Source organism: Ornithorhynchus anatinus, chromosome X1 (assembly GCF_004115215.2).
Source record: "Ornithorhynchus anatinus isolate Pmale09 chromosome X1, mOrnAna1.pri.v4, whole genome shotgun sequence".
NCBI lineage: Eukaryota > Metazoa > Chordata > Mammalia > Monotremata > Ornithorhynchidae > Ornithorhynchus > Ornithorhynchus anatinus.
Window position 1 is genome coordinate 90,162,375 of NC_041749.1, and position 20,008 is coordinate 90,182,382.

At 53.4% G+C, this 20,008-nt stretch overlaps 1 protein-coding gene across 1 annotated transcript in view; it reads right to left on the minus strand.

Annotated features, from left to right (window-relative positions):
- Positions 1-362: 362 nt before the first annotated feature.
- COL7A1 (collagen type VII alpha 1 chain) overlaps positions 363-20,008 on the minus strand; it is a 33,791-nt gene continuing 14,145 nt past the window's right edge. Inside the window, exons 23-57 of the mRNA XM_039910270.1 lie at positions 19,732-19,794; positions 19,341-19,376; positions 18,984-19,064; positions 18,265-18,333; positions 18,030-18,065; positions 17,666-17,707; positions 17,334-17,378; positions 17,047-17,091; positions 16,738-16,773; positions 16,277-16,336; positions 15,857-15,982; positions 15,390-15,461; positions 14,972-14,998; positions 14,448-14,507; positions 13,415-13,459; positions 13,293-13,328; positions 12,879-12,914; positions 12,134-12,190; positions 10,228-10,299; positions 9,825-9,896; positions 9,374-9,409; positions 9,210-9,290; positions 8,842-8,895; positions 7,876-7,929; positions 7,730-7,792; positions 7,342-7,404; positions 6,967-7,083; positions 5,995-6,072; positions 5,446-5,499; positions 4,835-4,883; positions 4,210-4,242; positions 3,740-3,835; positions 3,032-3,145; positions 1,781-1,960; positions 363-1,641 (exon numbers count right to left, since the gene is read on the minus strand). Of these exons, the coding sequence (XP_039766204.1) occupies positions 1,613-1,641; positions 1,781-1,960; positions 3,032-3,145; positions 3,740-3,835; positions 4,210-4,242; positions 4,835-4,883; positions 5,446-5,499; positions 5,995-6,072; positions 6,967-7,083; positions 7,342-7,404; positions 7,730-7,792; positions 7,876-7,929; positions 8,842-8,895; positions 9,210-9,290; positions 9,374-9,409; positions 9,825-9,896; positions 10,228-10,299; positions 12,134-12,190; positions 12,879-12,914; positions 13,293-13,328; positions 13,415-13,459; positions 14,448-14,507; positions 14,972-14,998; positions 15,390-15,461; positions 15,857-15,982; positions 16,277-16,336; positions 16,738-16,773; positions 17,047-17,091; positions 17,334-17,378; positions 17,666-17,707; positions 18,030-18,065; positions 18,265-18,333; positions 18,984-19,064; positions 19,341-19,376; positions 19,732-19,794 (2,217 nt within the window). The 3' untranslated portion in view covers positions 363-1,612. The remainder of the gene's footprint in view (positions 1,642-1,780; positions 1,961-3,031; positions 3,146-3,739; positions 3,836-4,209; positions 4,243-4,834; positions 4,884-5,445; positions 5,500-5,994; positions 6,073-6,966; positions 7,084-7,341; positions 7,405-7,729; positions 7,793-7,875; positions 7,930-8,841; positions 8,896-9,209; positions 9,291-9,373; positions 9,410-9,824; positions 9,897-10,227; positions 10,300-12,133; positions 12,191-12,878; positions 12,915-13,292; positions 13,329-13,414; positions 13,460-14,447; positions 14,508-14,971; positions 14,999-15,389; positions 15,462-15,856; positions 15,983-16,276; positions 16,337-16,737; positions 16,774-17,046; positions 17,092-17,333; positions 17,379-17,665; positions 17,708-18,029; positions 18,066-18,264; positions 18,334-18,983; positions 19,065-19,340; positions 19,377-19,731; positions 19,795-20,008) is intronic.

The following is a 20,008-nucleotide window of genomic DNA, read 5'->3' on the forward strand; positions in this document are numbered from 1 at the left end:
GCCACACAGGAGGGCTTTGTCTGGGACCAGGGATGACACAGTAGCAGGCTGAGTGTGTGTGCATGTATGTGTTGGCGAGGGTGGAGAATGATGTGGCTAGAGGGACGCTCTAGAGAGCAGCATATTGTACCAAGTCCCAGCTATCAGAGGTCAGGCTATGCCCTCCATCTGGCTGGTGAGAGGTCAGAGTCTAATCCAGCAAACAGACCCCAGACACCGACTGTCCCCCCTGGAGGGGAGGGGTTTCCTGGGACTTGCAGCAGAGACAGCACTTCCATCCCCATCCCCATCACATCCCTCTCTGAACTCCAGGCCCAGCTCTACCCCAGCAACCCCCAGACAGAAGACGATAAGGCAGCAGGTTTTGAGGACAGCAGCTTTAATGATCTGTGCTCCCCAAACCCCACAAAGATCCCTGCCTGAAGAAGCAGCTGCTCTTTCCCTGTTGCAGCCCAGCTTGCCATTCCCATGGGGCTGAACCCAGGCCCAAGAGCAGAGAAGAACTCCCAGGGAGGAAGAGGAGGGAGGAGACACATCTGGGGTGAGAGTGCTACAAGTTTTGGGGCCCTAAGTGGTCCCGCCCTGCAAGGCAGAGCCATCAGGTGACGATTATAGTACGAACAAAGCCTGTGTAGACAGATGGCTGCCCTGGGATAGACGGGCTGGGACTCAGGGCTCTGCTAGTTAGTACCACTGCTCCCTGGGGCTCCTTCCCTGGGCTGGGGTTAAGGTGAAACTTCTTTAAATGAAAGACATGGGGTCAGGCTGGGGCTTGGGCCTGCAGGAGTCCTGCTGGTGCTTAGGGTACAGGCACATCTGAAACCTGGAAGCTGACAGGAAATGAGGGAAGGTGAAGGGGGAAGAAGTGGATGGCTAAGAAGGTGGAATTGAAAATAGGGATCCTGATGTGCACATGGGAGAAATAAGGCTACAGGGGAGGCCTAGATAGCATCCCCACCCCCCACCTACTTCCCAAAGGATAGCTCACCCTCCTTTCCTCCCCAAAGGCCAGAACATCAAATTGTAAGAACTGTGGGACCCAGCACCAGGGAGGGAGGATTCTCTGCCCAGTGCGAGAGCCTCAGTTGCCCCAAGGCCACCCTCGCTGTGAGAGGGGGTTGGCAGTCAGATGGTAGAATGAAATCACAGTCACTGGTTCAGGCCTGGGGCCTCCCTGAGTGAACCTAATGTGGGCACGGGCCCCGAGCCTCCAATTCTGGGAACTGGGTTGGGAAGGTAGCCTGGCTCCAGCTGATAAATGGGACCACGGGATCCTCAACGGCCATAAGGATCTTTCATTGGATAAACATTTCACCTTAATTGAAAAAAAAAACACAACAAAAACAAAACACCAAAACAGCACAAAACCGTAACAAAGACACTCAAAAAAAATAGCACCATGTCCCCACTCCAGCCAACCTGGCTTATATGGCAGGAGGGGGCTGAAGAGTATGGGAGCAGAAACTGCTGAGACTTCTTGGCTGCTCCTTCTGGTGAGGCTAGAAGGGCCTGGGTCTCACTCCCCCAGTCCCTCAGTTGATTTCCTGCGGGAAAAAACCTTGACCGGAAATAGGGCCTTGGACTAACAGCTGGTCCCATCCGTCCTGTTGGCTTAGCTCCCCATGGGAGCCACAAGGGCACCTGTGGGCAAGAGAGCGGGGTGGGCAAGAGGGGTCAGAAGAGAGTTTCCCTTTCAGAACCCCAAATCCCCCCAAGTCCACTTCCCTGATCACGTGCCCCAGCCTGGTCCCCACTTCCCTGGGGTCATGTTGTCCTCTACCTGATGCTCCTGGTAGGCGTGAGCACCGCTTCTCACAAGTCTCCTTGGTACCAAAGCGGTTAGCATTGCCCCCACAACCATAGTAGATGAAGGGCCGGCATTCTGATGTCCGGGGATTGTAGTGCCATCTCAGCTTGTAGCTAGCACAGGAGCCCTCATCCAGAGGAAGGGAGCAGGGGTCTGCAAGCAGAGGTGGAAGGGTTGGCACAGGAGTCCGGCGAAGGGCCTGGCCTCATACTCGAGTGGCTTCAGGGAGAGATTCAGGGCTCTGACTTCCCCTGAGTCAGAATGACACACACTGCCCAGGGTGGAAAACCCTATCGGTCTCAACCCTTCTCCCTCTTTTCCTGGGACCCCAGAGGTGCCAGGGGCCGACCGCTTCAGGCCACCGCTGCCCGAGTTATTTCAGATACCCAGGGGCACCCGCTAGACGTTTGTTGGTGGGGGTGTTGTGTTGATCTGAACTAGTGGGCCCGGAGGAGGCATCATCCAACGTGTTTCCTCCCTGGGTCATTTCTAAGGTGGGGAAGGGAGAGATGGGCATGTGGCGGGGGGGGGGCGTGGCAGGTGCTAGTCTCAGATGGCTAGTTTTTTGGCTTCTGTCTTTTGGACTGCTGCTCTGAGCTTGACATGGGGCTTTTGTCACATGAGAAAGGGTCCAGGCAATCAGGGGAGAGCAGAGAAGTCCCAGGACAGCAGCAGAGGGGTGGTGGCATAGACATTGTTAGGGTTGGGTGGCATGCCAAAACCGAATAACCTGCTGCATCGCCTTTTGGTAGGCATCTCCTGGGGGGGTTGCTGAAGGAGCCCTGACAAATCGGTGGCTAGGGAGCCCAGACTTGCACACTGTTTGTCCTTGGATAGTGGCGAACGTGGGTGGGGAGGGCTGCGACATCCCGCGGATTGTTTCTGAAGTGAAATTGAGTCTCAAACTTCCTCCACTGGATAGTCCCTTATGGCGGGAGAGGAGGGGTAGGGCAATAGCCGAGAACTAACATTAAATTCAGAAAAAACCTCCGAAAGCAGGGCTTCCCTCAACTTAGTTGCCGCTGTCTGAGGTAAGAAGGGTGCAGGATGGTTTGTCAGGGGATACTCCCTGATATCTAAGGGGGGGCGGTCCCTGGAGAGGCCAGGTCACTTCATTGGCCACAACACTCCCCAGGGGATGGAAGAGAAGGGACCGAGGAGGCCCAGAACCCAAAACCTCAATCTTCACCCTGGGGACAGCGTGGAGATAGATGGGAGGCTCACCATTAGTGAGCCAAGGACCCTCAGCACCATCAGCCTCCATGTCCTCCTCGTAGTCCTCCACCGAGTACGCGTGCTCGTACTCGGGAACGTGCTCCATAGCTTGCAGCTCCTGCCCTGGAACACAGCAGCAGGGCAGGGCTAAGGACCACTCCTAGCCCCATCTGATGCGCCTTTGACATAGATCCCCTCTTGTGCCTTCTTGGCTTTTGTTCTGGGTCACTGCTACCCAGCTGGCAATGCTGTCCAGGGCTGCCCCTCCCTTGGCCCTCATTTGGAGTTTTGGGGACAGAGGAGCTGAAGGGAGGGAGGGGGAAGGAAGGGGGCTCTGAGGCTGGGGAGGAGAGACTAAGCTTCCTGGTCTCCCGGTCTGAGGCTTCCTAATTGTGACCCTGAGCCCAGGCAGGGCGTATGGGGCATTTGGCATCACCCTCAGAGACATGGGGCAAAAATCACATGACTCTCTGGGCCATCGGGGCAATCAGCTTCATGCAGAGCTGGGGTTCAAGTGTGCTGTGTGCTCAGAGAAGTTTGGGCATGAACAGGCAGTACTTCCAGGCAAGGCTCCCACCTTTCTCCCTCCTAATTTCTCCCTGACTCACCCCACCTTCACCTAAACCCATGAGATCCATCTGACCTCAATCCACGGACGAACTGACCCAGCCCCCTACCCCCCACCCATCCCTCAGGAAGATAAGATAGGGGACTCACCTTCATCCTCTTCAGTGTGGGAGACTTTCAGCACGGGCACAAGGTGGGGCTCAGACGGAGGGAATGTGTGGGTGGCCGGGTAGTTTGGGAGAGGTCCTGGGTGGAACAGGTGTCCGCAGAGAGTCAAGCAGGAGAGGGAGGATAGGTGAGAAGGCTGCCTACAGACCAGGCTCTTAGCAGGACCATCAAGTGGCTCACCCGTGAGGTTCCACAAGTTGCCTGGAGGCAGGACTACACCTCAACCGGCCCAGGGAGATGAATTTCCTCCCAATTTTTCAAGACTTCCAGAGAATCCTCGGGAAGAGTGGGGAGTTTGCCTTGGTATGCCATCCTGCCAGGCAATGGTGGCAGGGCTAAGGGGCACTGTCATGGGCCACCAAGAGTGGCCACTGCTATCCATTCTCACTCCACCTGGCAGGTCGCCCTTGGTGGGCAGGAGTAGCTGTGACAACCACTAATATGCTGCTTACGTGATCCAGATGAAGCAAACTGACCCCCGCAGGCTGGAAGAAAGCGAGAGAAGGAAATCTGGGGTTGGAGGTGGGCAGACTCTCAGGGAAGTCCTGGCCCCCGATTCCAGACCTACTGATGTGAGCCTCACCTCTCCCACCCCTGATCCCAGACTGGGCCCAGGCCCCAAGATGAAGGGAAGAAGTGGGGGAGAGAGGGGGAGAGAATGGGGGACAGAGAGGGAGAGGGAGAAAAGGGGGGGTGAGATGGGGAAGAGATAGGGTGAAGAGAGAGGGGGAAGAGAGACAGGGAGACAGGAGAAATTGTGGTTTTGGCCCCATATCCACGGGCTCCACCTCCCCCAGGGGTTGCTCTGTGCCATGTGCCTGCTTGATGCCCTCTGGCCCTGGGAAACAAGGCCCCATTGAGGGCTCAATGCTGAGTCTCCCAGCCCCCGCTCCCAGGACTCCTGAAAACAGATGACTCATGGTCCCAAGGATGGATGGCTGAGCCATAATGTGCAGGCCCCCTGGCCACTGGGGGACAGGGTGTCCTAGGACCCCTTCGTCACCCGGGCCTCATCTCCCCGGGGAGCCCAGGGCCTGGGTTGGCATCCTTCTCTTAACCCCACGGAGGTTTGCTCACCACAGTGCTGACTCATCTCCTGCCGGACAAATCCTCGGATATCGTCCTCCTGCACAACAGACACAAGAAGTGAAAAGAAGGACACACAGGGTGTTGCCTGTCACCCCCAGCTGGAGTCCGAGACCCATAGAGCAGGGATCCAGGCTCTGGGATCCACCAAGGACCTTGGGCTGAGAAGATGGTCCGTGGCAAGCCCAGGCATGGGTATGGGAAAGAGCACACGACTGGCACTCAAGAGATCGGGTTCTAATTCCAGCTCCACCACTTGCCTGTTGTGTGCTCCTAGGCAAATTCTCTGTGCCTCAGTTTCCTCATTTGTACGATGGGGATTGTACCTATTCTCGTTCCTCCTTGGACTATGGGCCCCATGCAGGACAGGAACGGTGTCTGATCGACTCCAGTGCTTACTAGAGTGCTTGGCACACAGTAAGCTCTTAAAAATCACCGCTATTATCATTATTACTATTGCAGGAGCAAAGTCAAGTCCCAATCTTGGCTCCCAGGTCCTAGGGAATGAGGACGTGGTAGTGCCTGCCTCTGTCAGAAAGAACAGCCCTGCTGGGGTCCCCAGTACCATGCAATCCAATGTGAAGGGCAGGGGGAGGACTTACAGTCATGCCAGGCTCCCCTTTCTCCCCACGAGAGCCACCGGGCCCCGGATTCCCCTGTAAGGGAAGAAAATTATCAATCAGACAGGAGATTTTGAAAGTTTTCTGCTGGGTTGGACCTCCCGACACTGCTCTGCATCCTTTCCTCACACCCTAAGCTTGCCCTCCCTCTCCCCCATAAAGCCTCTTGAAAACCAGAGTGGGAGACTGCTGCTCCCATCAACCCCTTCACACCCTCTCCTTTCTTCAGGCCCACTCTAGGGAAGCAGCATGACCCAGTGGATAGAGCACGGGTCTGGGAGTTAGAAAGATCTGAGTTCTAATCCCAGATCGGCCACTTCTCTGCCTTTTGACCTTGGGCAAATCACCTAACTTCTCTGTGCCTCAGTTCCCTCATCTGCAAAATGGGGATTAAGACTGAGCCCCATGTGGGACAGGGGCTGTGTCCAACCTAATTAGCGTGTCTCTACCTCAGCACTTAGAATAGTGCTTGACATAGTAAATGCTTAATAAATACCATCATCATCAACATCACCACTCTAGGGTACCAACCTGCTCTCCTCTCTCTCCTGGGATTCCGGGGGCACCACGAACACCAACCACTGCCTCTCCTGGAGGACCCCTCTCTCCCTGAAGCATAAATACACACACACACATACACAGAAGGGTTGAGCCTGACCCTCTCCCCTCAGTTGATGTTCACCTGCATCTTGGGTTGTTCAATAAAGATCCTTCAGGACCTTCCTGGACTCTGCCGAGATTTAAGGCCACAAATTCCCTGCAAAGCTCCACCAAGCATCAGAAGTGGATTCTTGGATTCTAGGTTCCCTCTCTAGAGGTGACTCCAGGACTCTTCAGCCCTTATCAACTAAGGGGACAATCTGCTGTTCCTGGCTCCCTATTCCAGTAGCCGCAGTAGTTACTGAGTACGACACACTGTACCAACCACTTGGGAAAGCACGACAGAAACCCAAGACATGCTCCCTGGCCACAAGGAGCTTACACGCTAATATGGGAGACTGACATAGAAAATGTTTACAAATAGTGGGGGCAGTAGGAAGAACAAGAATCTCAAGGAATGTGTCAGGGTGATATATCAGGAAAAAAAACCCGAACTACATTAATTGTACAATTAAATATACACATAAACATAAATGCTGAGGATGGATTTAACCAGGAGCCAAACTGGACAGAGAGGCTTCTTTTTTAATTCCTACTCAACAGGAGGTCATCTACTCAATTCCCACCTGGGGCCCTAGAGTAGTTAAAGAGGAATGGGAGAAAGGAAAGTTAAACCTGAGAAAAGGAGCTACCTCCCTCCTGGCACTTGGAGGATCCTGTAGAGCAGGCCTCTTTGCTCCCTGACAGTCTAGAGCAGGGTTCTATGCTCAGGGCTCCAGCTCTCTTCTTTACCATTCCAACAGCTAGGTACCCAGCTGTGCAACAGTCCAGAAGGGGCTAGGAGTAAGGGAAGATGAGAAAAGGAGGAAAGGCAAAGAGAAGGACAGAGAGAAGGGCTTTCACCTTCTGTCCCTGAATGCCCTCGGGGCCCTTAGGGCCAACAATACCCGGGGGCCCCGGGGACCCAACAGTTCCATCGTTGCCTCTGGGTCCCGGGAAGCCACCGACGCCTGGCAGACCCTGGGGAGAGAAATGGAAGAGGGACCTCCAGTTGCAGTTCAACCCTCAGTGTCAGGCTCATCCTGACCACAGGGCTCAAATTCCATCCCTGCCCCCCAGCCCAGGGCCGAGGCTGAACAGACACCCTGCCTAGATCCCCATGCCAATAGCCAACAAGATCTTTGCTCCGAGTTGGCCTCCACTTGATCCTGAAGTTGCAGCTATGGGGAGGGAATTCCAGGGTGATTTTAACCCCTGGTATGGAGCTGTACCACTCACCCGTTCTCCCTTCTCCCCATGGTCGCCCTTGGCTCCCTGCTGCCCGTCAAATCCCCTGTCTCCCTGCAGAGAGAAAGAGGCCTGGTGGATTCCTGAGGTCCTGAAACGAACGCCTGCCCCAGGGCCTGGGTCGACACCAATCCCGTGACATGCTGACCCATCCCTTGGCATGATACAGGATGATGGCACCGAACTGGTCTCTGCCCAGAGTTCCCCCAGGACTGCCGCTGGGCCATGGCAGTGCCAGTGGGCCCGAGACTCAGCTCCCAGGTAACAGCACTCACAGAGAGATCTCCCAGCCAGTCTTTGGGTCCAGAGTCCCTCCCGTGCCCTCCTCACCGTGGGCACCTTGAGATGAACCCTGGACTCCCACCCGCTCTCCCCGTACCTTGGGACCGATGAGGCCTTCCTTTCCCGGGAGGCCCGATGTTCCAGGGGCACCCAACTCTCCCTAGGAAAGAAAACACCTGTGAGCACAGCTCCCCTCTGGTGTGCTGGCTCTCGTGTTTCTGTCAGAGATGTTTGGCCCCTTACCGGCTCGCCTTTGCGTCCTGGCAGCCCCGGCCGACCATGCAGGCCTGTGTCCCCCTGGGAAAGAAATGGAGGCGAGGGAGAGACAAGAGATAGGGAAGGGAGGGGTGAATTGTGAAGCAGAGACCATTAATAATAATAATAATAATGTTGGTATTTGTTGAGCGCTTACTATGTGCAGAGCACTGTTCTAAGCGCTGGGGTAGATACAGGGTAATCAGGTTGTCCCACGTGAGGCTCACAGTTAATCCCCATTTTACAGATGAGGTAACTGAGGCACAGAGCAGTTAAGTGACTTGCCCACAGTCACACAGCTGACAAGTGGCAGAGCTGGGAGTCGAACCCATGACCTCTGACTCCGAAGCCCAGGCACTTTCCACTGAGCCATGCTGCTTCCCATTAGGCTGAAAGGGTCTTATATTCACCAGGTCTAACCCCCTGCCCAACCCCAGTTCCTTCAGTCTAAGTCCTTTCAGGAAGGGAGATTCCGTAGCAGAGGCAGGGTACAGATGGGGGTTTTTAGTGATTGGACTGAGGTCGCCAGAGGCTTGATTTTCATTTTTTCAAAAGAGAATTTGACAATGACTGGGATGTAGCTTTTGAGTTTTAGGTCATTTGTTTTTCTTGGAGAGAGCCCTGTATTATGGAGAGTTGGAGTCTGGGGGTCCCCATGGGAATCTTTTAGCTTCATATGAGTCCTAAAGGGTTGGGGCTAATGTTATGTTGGGGTTAGGATTGGGTTTGCAGAGGGTTAGTGATTGGTAGCTTCAAAGCTACTCCGCACAGAGTAGGCTGTCAATAGAGTCTATCGATGATGATGATGGCAGCTTTCTCTCTCTTGACCTGTGAGCTGCCTGGGACCTCCTCCAGGGTCCCAACCAATTTGGCTACCTTGCCTGGAAAAGTCCTGGCTCTGCTTCCCCTTGGAGGCAGCCCTCCTCTAACCCCTGTATCGGCCTCCCTCCTTACCTTGTTCCCCTTTTCTCCATCTTGTCCGCAGGCACCTTTGGTCCCTCGTTCCCCCTGCAACAGTCAGAGCATCAGTAAGCTTGCCCTGGTCCCTCCTGCTTCCCCAACACTAACCCAGCTTAGCAATCGCTTCTTCCATCTCCGGCAGCAGGAGGTGACATGCCAATACCTGACCTAGTGACACTGATCCTCTCCTCTCCACTGCCTCAGTGCCCAGTGACTGTAACTCCATCCCATCAGTGCCCAGATCGAGATGAGAATTCACCCCGCAGTGTAGAAGGGATAGAAAATCATTTTGTTGGGGGAACCATCTCTCTGATGTCTCAGCCAGAGAGGGAAGGAAAGTGGAAATTACCCTCGATCCTCACCTTGGGGCCTCGGAGTCCCAGGAAGCCCATTTCTCCCTTGTCTCCTCGGACCCCCGGCACTCCATCCTTCCCTGGCATGCCCTGGGTACACATAAATATGAGATAAGCCCTCCTCCACGGTTCCAGAGGTCCCAGAAGGGGCATTCAGAGCAGGAAGTTCTCACCGGTTCCCCGGGATTTCCCAACTCGCCAGCTTCACCCTGTGGGGAGACAACAGTCACTTGTCAGCTAAGAGGAAGAGAACATGCTACAGAGCTATACATAGCTGCACATCTGCATGGATGTGGATAGGAGGACTTTGGTATGTTGGGTGGAACCAGGGGCTCATGAAACGAGGGAGTCAACCACGTCTGGCTGCTCTTCGGCCAAGCAGGCAGACATGCCCTATTCCTGGTTTAACCTAGGTTATAATATTTGTAAGGCTCAGATGAAAATCCATGTTCCGTGGGTACAGCACAAATAATCATGTACCCCTCATGTAAAACTGAGGAATGTATTAAACACATTATATGTACCTACGAGGCCAGAGAATCACATGTAATGGCATATGTCTAGTCACGTTCACATGGCTTTCTTTCAACTCTGGCAGCAAGTTGGGAACACAGATATTCTCACCTTCTGGCCCATGGGGCCGCGTGCTCCTGGGAAGCCTCCAGAGCCTTTGTCTCCCAGCTCACCTTTCACTCCCTGTGGGGACCAAGCATGAACAAGGGACTGGTGGAGCCCAAAGCAGGTAACTGCTCCCCCTCACCCACCCTGCGCCATTTGGCAAACTATATCTGGAGACCGGAACACGAGAGGTGCCAAGCATTGTGCCCTATTCCCCAGCATTTGCAGGAAGGAGGCCCAGTGCCACCCGTTCACTCGTGTCCTGGGCTAGTAGGTCCCAAGAAAACAACCTGTTTGAGATTCATAGGTTGTCAGTTGGGCCAGGACCCCAGGTCTTGCTGGCAACTACTAGGACACCGTGATTCTCCTGGCCATGATTCTCTTGGTTCCCCCACTCCACCTGTCTTACCTTCTCCCCAGGAAGCCCGACATCTCCTTTGTCTCCCTTGCCACCATCTGAGCCCTTTAGGCCACGGTCACCCTGCATGAGGGAAAAAGATAGAATTCCTAGGCAACTGCACGGCCTCCACTCCTGCCAGGGACACCCCATCCTTGAATCCCCACCCAGGAGACCCTCTCTGGCCTAGCTCCCTTGGGGAGGATAATTAATGCTTCTGTTTTGAAGTCCCTTCACTCCCTTCCCCTTAACCTCAACTTGGGTCCAATCAGTCGGGCCCTGGTTCCCAGTCAGGGAGAGGCAAACTGGCCAGAGGCAAAACCCAAGCTCCAAGTAGAAAGGAGAGAAGCAGAGCTGAAAGGGAACAGGAAAGACCGACTGCAGGAACTCAGCTAAAGTTCAGGTGCAGTTATGGGTGGGCAAAAGAGCCAGGATGTGACCTCGACGTGTGCCAAGATGTATTTGGTCTGGGAGGGCCAGAGGCTCATTTATTTTGGTTCAAGATGGGGACAGGGCATGGAAAGGACAAGAAGGAGGTGACTAGGCCCTCCACCTCTTTCAACTATGTAAAACCCCAGACAGCTGCCTGAGTTTAAAATGCAACACTGTCCTCTCCGCTTCAAACTAAATTGTTCCTATTTACCCACCAAAATTTGCATTTCTGAGAGTGGCGAGACACCACTCAAAAATTTCGGGAGACATTGTGTACACTAATTCCTCTTCATGAAGCTTCGAGCGACTAAAATGGGGCATGATACAGTCACAGAACATAATAATACTAAAAGGAGAAGAAAAATCATGGCTGGTGTATATTATGGTATCTGTTAAGTGCTTACTATATGCTAGGGATGGTATTAAGCCCTGGAATAGATACAAGTTAATCAGGTTGGACACAGTCTATGTCCCACATGGGACTCACAGCCTTAATCTCCATTTTCAGATGAGGTAACTGAGGCACAGAGAGGTTTACCATGGTCACACAGCAGACAGGTGGCAGAGTCCAGATTAGAACCCAGGTCCTTCTGACTCCCAGGCCTGTGTTCTATCCACTAGGCCAGGCTACTTCTGCTGTAAGTGGCTGCCCCTCCCAGGGTTCGGGGAGGTCCCAGTGATGACCTACATGGACTGCTCTGGGGATGTGATCTTGGGGTTCCATTTTACAGCCTCCCCTTCCCCGTCTGGCATACCCTTCTCTGCCTCTTGCCGGGTTCTTGTCCACTCACTCTCCTCACCCTCCCAGACTCCCAAGGTCAGGACCTTCAACACGACAGTCTCCAATTTATCCTGGGAACATGTGAACAGTCACCAAGCTCCTCCACCCAAAGACTTCATTTGGACTAGGCCCCCGCCCCCCCGGGGCCCTGAAACAGCCTGCCCCATCCCTTGGTGAGAGAATCCATAAACTTATCCCCATCCATCCACCTGATGGTGAACTGGTTCAAGCTCCAAGTGGCAACTTCATGCTAACCCCCATGCTAGAGGGTCACCTCGTGAACCCTCTACCGGTCCCAAACCGACCACCGTGCAATGACTCCACAGTGACCACCATGCTGCTGTGAACCTGTCATTGTACCTGGTAGCACGCGATCCCCACTGTGCTCCCGAGCTTCCTTCTCCCTGGTTTCAGCCACATTCTGGAATTCCTCCAGCTCTGCTCCCAACCCAGCTCCACTACACTTCCCCTGCTCATCCGGATCCTGTCACTGTACCAGATTGTAAGCACCTTGGGGGCAGAGATCAGGCCTAATTGTGCTATTGTACTCTCCTAAGTGCTTGGCACAGTGCTCTGCACACAATAAGTCCTTAGGAAATACCATTTATCGATTGATTAAAGGGAAACCTGGGCCTTGGAGAGCTGTGAGAAAGAGATGACCCTGCTCCACTCTGCTCTGGGGAGCGTCCTCCTGGGGGCACTTACCGGCTCTCCCTTGCTGCCTCGGGCCCCGACTGGACCATCCACCAGGACTGTATCACCCTAGCCACGGAAGAGAAACCAGTCAGTCATGTACACCTCCTCTCTGGTCCGCCATAAGCTCAGTCTCTTCAGAGACTCCCAACAACAGAAATAACAAACTGCCTCCTCATGCACCCCTGACAGCTGCTGTCTCTGTGGGGCTGGTGAGCCTAAATTAATTAATTAATTACGGTATTTCTTAAGCACTTACTATGTGCCAGGCACTGTACTAAGCGCTGGGGTGGATACGAGCAAATCGGGTTGGACACAGTCCCGGTCCCATACGGGGCTCACAGTCTTAATCCCCATTTTACAGATGAGGGAATTGAGGCACAGAGAAGTGAAGTGACTTGCCCAAGGCCACAAAGCAGTCAAGTGGCGGAGCTGGGATAAGAACCCATGACCTTCTGACTTCACCATGCTCTTTCCCCTGAAGAGAACTATTCCACTGCCCTGTTCAGACCACATAGGGTCCCCTGCTCCACAGAGCCAGGGCCTCTGCTATCAAAAAGCTTTGCTTTCTGGTACATAGGGTAACTGAGGGCTCACCAAAAACTGAGGGCATGCCCCAATTTAGTTGCTACCCAAGCAGCCTGGGTTCATGGCTATCCCGCACAAATGTCCACACCCATCCCTAAACGGCGTACCCCTTTTGATATATGGAACTGTCAACCCCTTCCCATCCACCTCACCCTCAAGGACAACTCACCTTGTCTCCCTTTAGGCCTATGGCTCCTATGTCACCCTGCAGTTTAGGAGAGAGAGAGAGAGCAGAATGTAGTGAGAGAGCAGGATCCCAGGCACTTATGCCCAGGCCACATAGGCCCATGAGCCATTCTCAGCTCCTTGGCCAGCCAGAATGTGTGGAAAACTACCTGAAAAGAGCCTTCAGGGATCAGGGGAATGGAGCTGGCTAAACCAAGAAGGGGGTGGGGAGGCACAACAGGGAGATAGGCCTCTGAGCCAACCAGGGCCCTGGGATATCTTCCCTTGAGAGGCCAAGTCCCTCAGGAAATTGGCTCTTTCCCAACAGGGGAATGAAAACTCCTCCCTTGCTTTAGTTAAGTTGTCTCGGAGGGCTGTGCCCTCCTCTGAACACATTCTCTCCCTGGGTTTCACTCACCTTGTCTCCTCGCTCCCCTCGGTTCCCCGGAGGACCCTGTGGGAGAAGAGGAAGAATTAGTCCCACTGGGAAGCCAGCTTCCCTACAAGGGATCAGAGGGACCAAGGGAGAAACATAATTACCGCGGGGCCTCGATCACCCTCTAGACCGGGGCGGCCATCTTCACCCTGAGGAGACAGGAGAAAGGAAGGTCATAGGACATGGAGTTTTGTGGGGAAAGGGTTAGATTCCTTGAGATTGTCAGGAGAACGGGACAAGGAAGGAGGAGTCAAAGTGGTGGGGTGAGGGAGGAGAAGGCTAAAGGTCTTCCTGGGGCCATGGAATGATGGTGGAGACCAAGTTCCCCATCCAGTTACCCTAATTTCACAATGGGCCATGGGGAGTAGAGCCCTGCACAGGACAGGGTTTTGTGGCCCAATACAACCTAACCCAACCATTCTCTGGCCCTAGTTCATAGGCACTGAAATATTTGGGATCCTGTCTTCCTGGACCGCAAATTTAAAAAACCTGCCCCAGGACTGAAATGTTAAAGCAGAATTGGATTCCAAGCTTCTGGCTCTTCATAGGAGGGCAAAGAGGGAGGAGCTGGATAAGCCCACCTGAATCCATCCTGGCCCATCCCATACCACACACCGCTCCCTCCACCGCCCCCAACCAGGCTCAGGACCAGCCTGACTCACTGGTCAGATTTAGCCTATACCAAAATTCTACTGGGGAACATTGATGACTTATCTTTGGCTTCCTAATGCTTTCCCTGCCTTTCCCTGTCGAATGCTCTCCTCCGACTCCTCAGCATTAGACTGAATTCTCAACTGTGTCCCCATCGGCTTTTCCCCAGGGGCTTGAAGCTCCAAGGGCTGCCCTGCCAGTTCTCAGTATAGGGCACAGTCTATTTAGTGGGGGGACCAGGGAGTAGTGCTGTCTCCCTCCTGGTTGCATCCTCTCGACTAGCTATTAGTCGTCTCTTGTCCCTACATCCAACGCCTCCATTGCTCCTAGACACCCTAAACTATCCTCTACACTGATACTGTCTCCTCTTGCTCTTCTTCATGGTACTCCTTCCCAGATCTAAAGTACTTTGATCACCCAGGACTCAGTGCATTTGGAAATGTTACTATGGGAAAGGACAGTTATCACAGCTTAGAGGATACGAACCCGTGGTCCTGGGTCACCTCGTTCTCCTCTGGCTCCTGGCTGCCCGACTCCAGAGTCGCCCTGGGTCACAGAGAAAGAAAAATCAGCATATCAGGGAACCAGGAAACGGAGCTGCTCCTATCCCCAGGGAAGGCCCAGAAATGAGCTGAGATCAACATATGCCTGGCCTCTCCTTCACTGTTCCTTTTTGTCCCCTGTTACCTTTCTTCCACCTGCCCAAATCTGTTTCCTGATTCTAGAGACACCTCCCCCTGATCTCTGCCAAATCCTCCCAGCCCAGATACTGGTTTTGTCCTAAGATAGGAGTAGGGAGGGTCCATGGAACAATTGCCAGTGGGACTCACCCCCTAGATGATCTTCCCATACCAGGCTTCTGTACTCCACTGGCATGGAAGATGGACACTTGGGCCCCACACTCACTGTAACCCAAGTCGCCCCTTCCTCCAGAACCGCCCCCTCCATTCTACCTGAGACAGCAGTGGGGGTGAGGTTGGGGGCTGGTGGGACATGAGCCAATGGCCTACCTTGTCTCCTTTTAATCCAGAGATTCCCTGAAATCCAAGGCATAACAATTGTATGAGTCCAGAAAGTTAAGAAGTGGAAGAGCCAGGAGCCAGGTCCTGCTACCCAGATGCCTCTAAGACCAGCAGAGGTCTAAATTATCCACCTGCACAACCCCCATATAGAAGCTTCCCAATCAGAATGTTTTTTTCAAGGGAGTTGCTTGGCCCAGGTCCAAAGGTTGGGCGATGTCAGGGGAGGGAAAATGGCTGCCTTGCATGAATGACTGCCCCGGCCAGTCCCAGTTAGATGCTGTCCAGATCTTGCTCTTGATCTTGAGGTGATGCGTGTGGTGCTGTCCACACCCTGGGATCCTCAAGTGGGCATCCGCCACTCAGACAGACACGCTGATACATAAGCACATGCAGAGACAGAACTCACCATTGATCCAGGAGGCCCAGGAGGTCCTGGAGGGCCTAAGCTCCCCTCACGTCCAGGATTTCCAATCAAACCCTGACAGAAAAATAGACACTGAGAGCACACCCTCTGCAGGAGAGGGGGAGGAGGGGCGAGAAGGCTCCTGGGAAATAATAATAATTGTGGTATTTGTTAAGCGCTTACTATGTGCCAGGCACTGTACTAAGCAGTGGGGTGGATACAAGCAAATCGGGTTGGACACAGTCCCTGACCCATTTGGGGCTTACAGTCTGAATCTCCATTTTACAGATGAAGTAACTGAGGCTCAGAGAAGTGAAGCGATTTGCCCTAGGTCACGCAGCAGACAAGTGGCAGAGCTGGGACGTCAGCAGCTGCCTAACCCCATCTTCCCCACCAAAGGCACTAGACCCAAGAGTCCTCCTCCCTTCCCATTCCCATCAGTTTCTTGGAACAATGGTCAAACCCCTTACCCGCTCTCCACTGGGGCCTGGTGGACCTGGCTGCCCATTCTCTCCTCGGGTGCCAGGGTGCCCTGGAGTGCCCACAGGGCCTGGAAGGCCAGGAAGACCTGGTGGGCCAGGTAGCCCAAGTTCTCCCTGAAACAGACAAGAGGTTGATCCCAGCAGGCTTCTTCTGCCTTCTCCCTAAAACCTGTATCCTTAGTGGATTGCTGAACACAGAGGGGATGCCCCAGCAAAGGTCCCTTCAGTTCACTCCAGAGCCAAGATCACCACTTGATTTCTCTGTTGGAATGAGCTGACATGGATCAAACACAGAGTTCCCATAACGTCCCAGAGCCTGGCTGGGCCTGTGGGCAACTCCCTGGCATGCCAGTCCATTCTAGACACTACCTTATGGCCACACCTCTAAGCTGGCTGGGAAGAACTCACCTTCATCCCAGGAGGGCCGTTTGGTCCTATGGAGCCTGGCAACCCAATTCCCGTAGAGCCCTGGAAAGAAGAAAAAGTGGAAGGGAAATCGTTAGAAAGCAGGGATGGGGGTTCTGAGCTAGGGGCAGAGGAAGAACAGAAGCTTTGGAGATGGGGGTTGAGAAACAGAGATTCAGCTCTGGAACATCCTCCTTTAAGCCAGGTAGCCCCTTTTCCAGTTGATGGTGCCCTACTGCCTCAGCCCCAGCCAAGGGTAAGCTGTTTTCAGATACATGGAGGGCTTCGAAGGGGGATGACAAGGACCATGGATGAGGCAGCTGGACCTACTTCCACTTCTCAGAATGCTCTTAATAAGGGATCTCTGTTGGATTCTGTGTCCCTTGAAGGGAAAAGCAGTTCATGGTAGCTCCCAGTTAGAGTCCCCAGGGTACAGTCATTGTGAACAGAGGACAAATACTCACTTTATCTCCTTTGATTCCAGATGCCCCTTTACGTCCCTGAGAAATTCAGAAAGGAGAGAAAGAGTGTGAGGGGGGCACGCGGACACAGATGCAGGTTCACAGATCAGTGCTCACAATGTGTGGATACTTATACGACTGTCCACGTATGCAATTGCTCAAATGTTTGCATATACGTTCTTTCAATCAATGGTATTTACTGAGTGCTTTCTGTGTGCATGCACACACAGCTTATTATGCAAATGTACACACACGGATAAGACCAGCAAACACCCTCCCACAAGGCCAGTGAGATGTTCCCCAGGCACTCACATCTTCCCCAGGATCTCCAGGTTCTCCAGCTCGTCCGGCCTCACCCTGCATACATAGAGGGAAAGGGTTGAGATGAGGAAGGGATACACTCAGAGCAGGGAAAAAGGGGTAGATTACAGAACATGGAAGGACGGGACAAGGGATGATCCAATTGGATCATCTCTCATCCATTAGACTGTAAACTCCTCAAGGGCAGGCACCGTGTCTTATACATCTGTTTGTTCCCCAAGCTTCAAGAGCACAGTAGGCGTTCAACTAAGCAGCGCTCATTGACAGATGATTCTCACCTTCTCACCCCGAGGCCCTGGCAATCCTCTGTCACCTTTGGCACCCTGTGAAGCAAATCCAAGAGCAAGATTGGGGAGTGGGCAGTTTCTAAAGAACTGAGTGGGGAAGGGATAGCCAGAGGGAGAGGGAACTGGGAGAAGGCTGTATGTGCAGAGCTGAAGAATGTGGAGCTCAAGATCGAGGCAACAGGACCCATCTGAAGACAAGGTGACAAGGTGTGGATGAAGCCCAGGGTCATTGGGGGCCAAAGGACACAAGATCACACAACGGAGGGGCAGAAGGTGAGTGGACTCTCTGGCAGGGCAAAAGGGAGTGATAGAGATGAACTCACAGGTTCCCCAACCAAGTCCCCAATGAAGCCTCCAGGAGCGCCCTGAGAAGAGACAGAGAGAGATGGGAATGAGAAGATCAGATGTTGCACATTGGCTGAAGGGACTCCTCTGCTTCCTCCCTGTGTTGTCATTGCCTCCTCCCTCCCACCAAGAATGAAAGCACAAGGCTCCTCCATTGCCCAGATCAGTCAGGACCAGGCTTCTTTGTCCCTGGAAGCAGAGAAGGCCAGCGTTACCAACTTAGATCCCATCTCCCTGACACAGGGACAAATGGAGACACCCTCAGGGCCTCAAAGTAGATTCCCTTCACTCTGCCCATTCAGGGGCAGCTTCGGCCCAGCACATATCCTTAGCCATACTCACCTTCTCTCCTTTGATCCCAGGGACACCGACCACAGCCTGGAGCATAAGGAAGAAGCAGCTCAGTGAGAAAGGAGGGGTGGATGGATAGAGAAGGGAACTTTGGGACCACAGGGAGATAAGGAGAAATGAGCCAGGGCAAAAATGGAAGCAGTTTCCAGCTGATGAGAGTCCAGAGTGGGAGGGGCCAGAGAGGGGGACCCTGGCCATACCCAGAGGTTGTGGGAGATCTGGTTACCTGTCCTGGAGGTCCCACAGCACCAGGTTCCCCCTTGGGCCCAACAGGGCCAGCTGGACCGGGTGTCCCCTGAAATCAAACCCCAGAAGTTTAGTCCCCCAAATTTAGTCAAACATCTAAAGGGATTAGAATCACCAGGACCCATAGCCTCTCCTAAGGTCATGGGGTAGTAATTGCCCTTAAGAGATTCAGAGCTCTATTCTGGGATGGCCATTCTTACAGGCTGTTCTGGGCCACCTGACCTGCCATGGGGTACAGTAGCTGCCAGCAACTTCAAGCCAGAGACTCATGGCACTGGGACTCTATGGGGATCAGAAAGTCAAAAACCCAGGAGAAAGGCAACGTGGACTGTGGACAGAACACAGGCCTGGGAGTCAGAAGGACCCGGTTTCTAATCTCGGCTGCACCACTCGTTGGCCGTGTGAGCTCGGGAAAGTCACTTCACTTCTCTGTGCCTCAATTACCTCGTCTGTAAAATGAGGATTAAGACTGTGAGCTCCAAGTGGGACAAGGACTGTGTTCAACCTGATTAGCTTGTATCTACCCCAGTGCTTAGAACAGTGCTTGACACATAGTAAGTGCTTAACAAATTCCATAATAGTAATAATTATTACTATTAATAATAATGAAGGTAGGGGACTGAGAGAGTGGAAATCCTTCTCCTTATTGAATTTTTTGGGAAAACCCTGCTCCCAGTTGGAAGCTGGGACCCCCATTACCATTATTCCAGGTGGGCCAGCTTCTCCATCTTTTCCTGTAACACCATCCCTCCCGGGTACACCGGGCTTTCCGGTTTCACCCTAGGAAAAAGAAAGGCAAAAGCTGAAGCCATCCCTATACGCTCTGCCCACTGCTCCAAGTCACTTCCCCCTCTGAACAGTGCCCCAGAAAGCTGGGCTAAGTTGGCACTGAAGTGAGACATTCAGCTGATGGCTTCATGGTAGGAGACAAGACTCCCCCTCAAGGGGAGATCACCCTCTGACTCAGAGAGTGGGCAGCTCCTGCTACTAGAAAAACCCCATGGCAGAGGGCAACAGCCTCATGCCCAGGAAAAGATGCCATGAGGAAGGACTCACCACTTGCCCGGGCAAGCCTGGGGCTCCCTGCGGTCCCTGCAAAGAGAGAAATAAGACTCCTTTCAATCACCAGGCTTGGAAGCCACTTGCTGTTCAAAGTTCCCACTCCCCTGTGGGGCCTTTCTCTCTGAGGCAGCTGAGCCTCTTGGGCATGATCCTCGGGTCCCCTGGTTGAGCTGGGAGTCTCAGGCTCAGACCACTAGATAGGGCAGATCTCCAGCCTCCCTTTGGCTTGTTTTCATCCCCAGATATTCCCAGGGAACAAACAATAAGCAAAAAAGCCTGCCTTCCACCTCCTCCAGTTCCCCACCCCTCCAGGAACAGAGCTGAGGCCTTTCACACTCTACTTGTAGATGGCTCCCAGCTCTGAGACAGCAACCCCTTCACCTACCACAAGACCAGATGGTCCTGGTGGGCCTGGGAGGCCCACACTGCCTGGAGGACCAGGTAAACCCTGAAACAGAATAAGAAAATGGGTTAGGTCAGTATTGTGCTCTCCCAAGTACTCTGCACATAGTAAACACTCAAAAAATACAATTGATTAGTCAATGGGACAGTGGCTGACTGTTCCCTCTCCCCAGTGCTATCTGAAAGGCAGGAGCAGAGGGAATTTTGAAGGGTAAACGTAGTCCATTACCTAAAGCGTCCAAGATCAGGAAAAGGCAGAG